This window comes from Chiloscyllium plagiosum, unplaced genomic scaffold (genome assembly GCF_037043375.1).
Source record: "Chiloscyllium plagiosum isolate Xiang-an unplaced genomic scaffold, Cpla_swu_hap1 HiC_scaffold_36, whole genome shotgun sequence".
Classification (NCBI taxonomy): Eukaryota; Metazoa; Chordata; class Chondrichthyes; order Orectolobiformes; family Hemiscylliidae; genus Chiloscyllium; species Chiloscyllium plagiosum.
In genome coordinates, this window is record NW_028270174.1 from 32,910,012 (window position 1) to 32,916,011 (window position 6,000).

The following is a 6,000-nucleotide window of genomic DNA, read 5'->3' on the forward strand; positions in this document are numbered from 1 at the left end:
TACCATCTAGAAAAATTCTAAATATTGTTCTCAAAATCTTTATAAAAAGCTTGAATATTGAAGAGTCTTTAAGTAGATGTTTACTATATTCAGGATGGTCAACTTATGGAATTCACTACCATAGAGGCCTTGTCACTGAATATATTCAATAAAGAAATTGATAAATTTTACAAAATAAAAACTGGATGCTGGAAATCAGAAACGAAAAGCGAAATTGCTGGAAATGCTCAACAGTTCTGATGGCATCTGTGGAGAGAAATCAGAGTTAATGTTGCGGGTCCAGTGACCCTTCCTCGGAACTTCCTCAGCTTACTTTGATTTCTTTCCACAGATGCTGCCAGACCTCCTGCGTTTTTCTAGCAGCTTCTGTTCTTGATAAAAGTTTACAATATTAAAGGCACCAAGGAGATAAGTTGGGTATATGGCATTGTGGGTAGAGCATTAGACATGATAATATTGAATGATGGAGCGGGCTCAATGGACCAAATGGCCTACTTCTCCAAGGTCTATAACTATTTTTAAAAAGGAGCTGTACTTTTAAATGGCTCAGACAATAATAGATTTTTTAAAAATAAAGTGATAGTCATTTCTGCTATAACACAGTAGTTCCATTCTCATGCAATCCCATGTTATAACAAAATCATGTATTAGCAGCACCATTTAAAGTAATGGGGTTGGAATTGCATTATAATCAATACATACTTTAGAACTTCATGCTTTTAAAAAGTGTCCCCAGTTCATCAGTCTAATTTTAGTGAATTCATGTTAACAAATCATGCGTTATAGTAGAACGACCTGTACCACTCTATCATCCAAATTGAGCATATCTGGAGTTGTAATATGTGATGTATTAATGAACGTTTTGGTTAATTTCCTATGGATAAAATATAATAATGAAGAGCTCGTTTGAGCTCCTCTAAACTAAATCTCACCCTGGAGAACAAAGAACCAAATTATTCAGCTTTGGATGCTGGGACATAACTATTGTAGTTCAGGTTGGTGTTTTCCTCCCTATAGGAAATTGTTTAGTTTCCATACTGTCAACAGCCAAATTAATTATTAAATTTGTATGTCATTTAGAAATGCACATTCTTGCTAATATTTATTACTATTTTGAACTAACTGGATCAATCTTGCATGGCGTGCACCTCTGTGTCATATTACCCCTCTCAAGAATTATGTTGTTTCAATTCTTTAATGTATTTTTTTTATTTTATTTTTGTTTTAGTCAGTTAGTCACGCAATCTTTGTGTGCTCCTCTTTGAGTCTTTCCTTCGATAGTGGAGGTATGGTGGAAGGAAAATCAAAGATTTTATTTTTGACCACTTGACTAATGCCTGCTGCAAAGCAGTTTCAGAGTGACCCTCAAACTGAATTATTAAAATTGGTTATCGTGTAACCCTTCAGCTAGTGGAAATAGAACCTGTATTACTAAAATGATGAAAGCAACTGTTTCATTAACATTTCATTGCCACATTTTACACATGATATTTGACCTGATTATAAATAACTTTAACAATCTAAATAGATATTATAATGATTTTATGATTATTCTGTTGCAAGATAGCAACATGTTCTGCTATATTGCAACTACCATTTTGGGGAGAGTTGTTAATATTAAGCTGTATTTTATCCTTATAGTTACTGTTGAATATATTCTGATATTTTGCAGGTTGTAAAACAAGGATCACTGCAAAGTTGTGATGGGGGCAACAGTTTAACAAGATCGAAAGGTGACAAACAACAAGTGGAATACTTAGACCTGGATCTAGACTCTGGAAAATCAACACCACCACGAAAGGTACACTTCTGTACAGTTCAACAATGTAGCAATTAAATATGCTTACTATGATAACTTAAGAATGTTTTTCAGAAGTAGAAATGGCGCTCGTCTCCTTATGAAGTCTCTAGTGGTTTTATTTCAATCCTTTTAGATATTTATTCTATTCAAGACAGAGATATGACATTCAGAGCTATCACACTTAAAGGCTAGTCCTCATGTATGTTGGAACAACTGTTCATTTACATAGAGTTTGACTTGACTTCAGATCTGCTTCGGTGCTGATCCAGATATGTCCGAGTTCACGAAATGTAATTTCACCTTATTACAGTTGTGTAGTCAGCAATTACTTACTTGCTCTTGGTTTAGTTATCTCCAGGTTTTCCTTGGATATTGAGTATGCTAAAAATTGAATAATACTGCAAGCTTTATGGGATTTTTTTGTTTCATTTCAGAAAAGCAATGGTACAGGTACAGTAGCAGCAGATGAAAAAGTAGATTATGTATTGGTGGACCAAGAGAGAACCCTCGCACTAAAGAACACCAGAAAAGCATGGACTGATGAAAGACAGTCAACAGAATCGGAGACCCCAGTTAAAAGTGCAAAGTGACCTAATGCTGTCATTTAAAAGACCATCATGCCTTATTGAGATGCCTTTATGTTCCTGCCGCTAATGGCCTTCTACTCTATGTACCCGACGTGAATAAGCCAACCATCAATCATGAAACAGTCATAAGTGACTACTGGCCAGTGACTCCAAATTTTACATCCAAACAACACACGTCATCAAAATGGGGAAATTATTGAAATCAACTTGATTACTATAATTAAGTGCAAGCTGTTTGATTTTACATGCATGGCCTGCAGAGACTTCCTTTGATCCTGTATGTTAGCTGAATTTAGACTTGGATTGCTTCTAAATGGTCTAGTATTCAGTTTTAGAATGCCATTGGAAAGAGTTACTTCAGGTACAAGGGGAAGCTATTAGTTATCACAGGAATCTGGCCTCAAAAATCCTATGTAGAAAATAACTTCATTTTTTTCATTCTAGAGCAAATCATGAAAATTGTTAAACATCCAGGCTGAAAAGTATGTTCTAGCTAAACTAATTTTCTATTTTTTTTAATTGAAGTCTAGATTTATTTAAGGTAGGTTTAGTGGAAGCAATTCTTGACCTGTTAAACTTAACGAAAGTAGTTACAGTAAAACTACTAATGCATCGTTCAATCTCTAGAGCAACATTGCTGGCAGTGGCCTTTAGATGACCATTATCAATAATTATCTAAAAAGAAAACCCAACAAACCCACCCACTTCCTTTCCAGTATTAAAAACTAGAATAGACCATAAATGCCAATGGTTTCTCATTCTTTGGTATATGTTAACTAAAATATCCAGTGCAGAAAAGTGACAAATCAATTTAGTTTAAAACTCTGGAAAGTTGAGACTTTAATCCTTTTGATATAGTTTACATGCCTGAATTTTAAAATAAACTTGCAGAGTGCAGATTCTGCAGGGTAGAGTCATGCATTCCTTGTTACAAATCCAGGAAGAAACTCGTTTGGTATTCCACATGATGCCTCATAATTCTATGCTCAGGTGGTACTTTTTTGGCAAGTTCTAGTGTACTTGTATCCAAGATTCTGGTTTCAAAATGTACAAGTCCCATTTTAACCATGTTTTTGAGCCCTTTGCAAAAACTTTTTGTATTACTTCCAGCAGTAAATTCTTTATTGATTTGCATAGTAGCATTATTGCTTTTACATTTCAAGATCAGGGATGCAGTACTTGGATTTAAAAAAAAACACCTGCTGTTTATAATAGCAATTAAGTTATATGGAACTCCTATATCCAGGCGACACCGACATTATTTCACTATTCGTACTATATACCATGTTGGGAATGTGATAATTTTGTTGTACATAACACCTTTTTTTCACTTATAAAGTGCTTATAAACTGTAAATGTACTAAAAATTACTAACATTTGTATTTACAAAAATTGTCTTTATGCATAAAAATGTTGAAGTCCATCAAAAATTTTATCATTAAATGTTGAATGAATGACAATTTTATGTGTATGTTTGTAGTCTTCCAGCTCACAGGCTTTGTATCTAAAATAACTACCTTGGCTGAAGTACCCTTTTCCTTTAATGTAAATTGCACAGTGATGGTTACTCATTATAAATAAGCAGTAATACTACTTGTATTTTAATGCAAGTTATGGAAATGCCAGACATAATGTAATTGTGAAATTAAATCAATGACCATATTCCACCCAGAGTGTTTGAGCTTATTTTCTAGACATTTGTGCAACTATTCAGATTAACTGAAATTTATCGCACAACTCGCAGTAATAGCCTTTCCCTCCCACAACTCTTCACCATAGACCAGATGATATTTAGGCTGTTTATTCATATTCAGTGACAGTCTAGTGTGTTTTGTTTTTTGGTAGTAAAATACTATTAGGACACCTTTCAATTGATCTGAAATCCAACTCCTTAAGTTCTCTTTTTTTAGCTCCTCTCCACACACATTCTATTGGACATAATGAGTTAAACATAAATATATTGCTGATGTGTACGCAGATGGCTAGAATGGTGCATTCAAAACTCTGCTGCCTTTACCTTAGTTTGCACCAAATCCTTTTCAGCCATTGCCACTATGACCACTAACCTGTATTGGTTCTTGTTCATGCAACTCTTTGATTTTAAAATTCTCGGCCTTTTGAGACCTTTCCATTCTTTCAGTTGTGGTCCCTTACCCACCCACAGTTTGAATTAATTCTTCATAGTTAGCCGGAAGCATTGCTGCCATACAGCTAAGCCCTGGGGTTTACTACATAAACCTCTCTGCAATTACAACAGCGTTTATTTACATAATGCCTTTAGCATAATAAAAATGATTAAAGTATTTTGCAGGATCATTATCCAATAAAATTTGATTCAGCCAGAAAAGAAAATATTTGGACTTATGATCAAGGAGGAAATAAATAGAGGAGAGAGGTTTGGTTGTACCTTTGGGATCCCAACACTACCTTTCAGATGTAAGGACTTGACCAAATGCTGGAAATGTATTGATCTTAGACAGAGTTGTTCCAATGGGGCTAAAAAACTGTACCTCTTGTATTTATTAAGAATGTAAACATTTGAAATTCAGCAAAGGATCAATCACTTCCAAAGTTGCACCAATTACTACAGCAAATTCCTTCATGAATAATCAATTGTTTCTCCAACCTGCAGATGGAAGTTTCAAAGATAACTGTGCTTAAGAGGGTAAAGCAGCATGTGGGCTGGATTTTAAGGCAGGTGCTGCCCTGCCTATGGTGAGAGAGAAGGAAATTTGGTCACTGAATTGATAAGGTGCTATTGGATGAGCTGTCAGTACTTAAAGTTGATAAAGCACCAAGGCCTGATGAAACCCATCTGAGAACATTGAAGGAAATAAAAGTGGAATTTGCTAAGGCATTAGTAACTATCATTCAACTGCCCCTCAATTTGGGGTGATGCAGAGGTTTTGGCAAATTGCAAATATTATGTCCTTACTCCAAAAAAATGTAAAGTGCAACATAGCAGTTAAAGACTGATCAATTTAACTTTAGTTGTGGAGAAACTTTAGTTGTCTGGAAACCATTATTTGCGATAAAATTAAGTCATACGAAGAGACTCTTGTGGGCTAATATACTGTCCCTACCTCTGCACCAGAAAACCTGGGTACAAGTCCCACCTGTACCAGGTGTGCAATAACACTTCTGAACAGACTGATTAGAAAAGGTCTTAATGGTCACAAGGATAAAGGTGGATTGATTTAGAAGAGTCAGCATAGATTTGTTAGGGGAAATTCTGTTTGTCTAACTTTCTAGAGATTTTTTGGAACAGTAACTTGGAGGGGAAGGCTGTTGATATGGTATATATGGTTCAGATTATCATTCAGCTTGTCAATGGTAGTCTTGTTTTCCCTATGAAAACAACATTGCTATTCTTCTGATTTTATATCTATTTAAACTATTTTAAATCTCCTTAATATTGATCACAATCACTCTTCTCTCAACAAAATCTCTCAGCCTTACCAGGTCGCCATAAGCCTCACTCAAAACACTCTCATACATTTACGGAAGGAGGCAAATCATTCTATCATGTCCATGGCAAACCAACAAAGACCAACTGCATTCATCCCATTTTCCAGCTCTTGATCCACAGCCCTGGAGACTGTGGCAACACAA

At 35.2% G+C, this 6,000-nt stretch overlaps 1 protein-coding gene across 10 annotated transcripts in view; it reads left to right on the plus strand.

The window, feature by feature from the left end:
* Positions 1–4,061, plus strand: part of gab1 (GRB2-associated binding protein 1) — a 223,190-nt gene extending 219,129 nt beyond the window's left edge. For all 10 annotated transcript variants that reach the window (XM_087980076.1, XM_043674157.2, XM_087980074.1 and 7 more), the window contains 2 exons: positions 1,673–1,801; positions 2,236–4,061. In XM_087980076.1, the coding sequence (XP_087836202.1) occupies positions 1,673–1,801; positions 2,236–2,391 (285 nt within the window). In that variant the 3' untranslated portion in view covers positions 2,392–4,061. The remainder of the gene's footprint in view (positions 1–1,672; positions 1,802–2,235) is intronic.
* Positions 4,062–6,000: the final 1,939 nt, after the last annotated feature.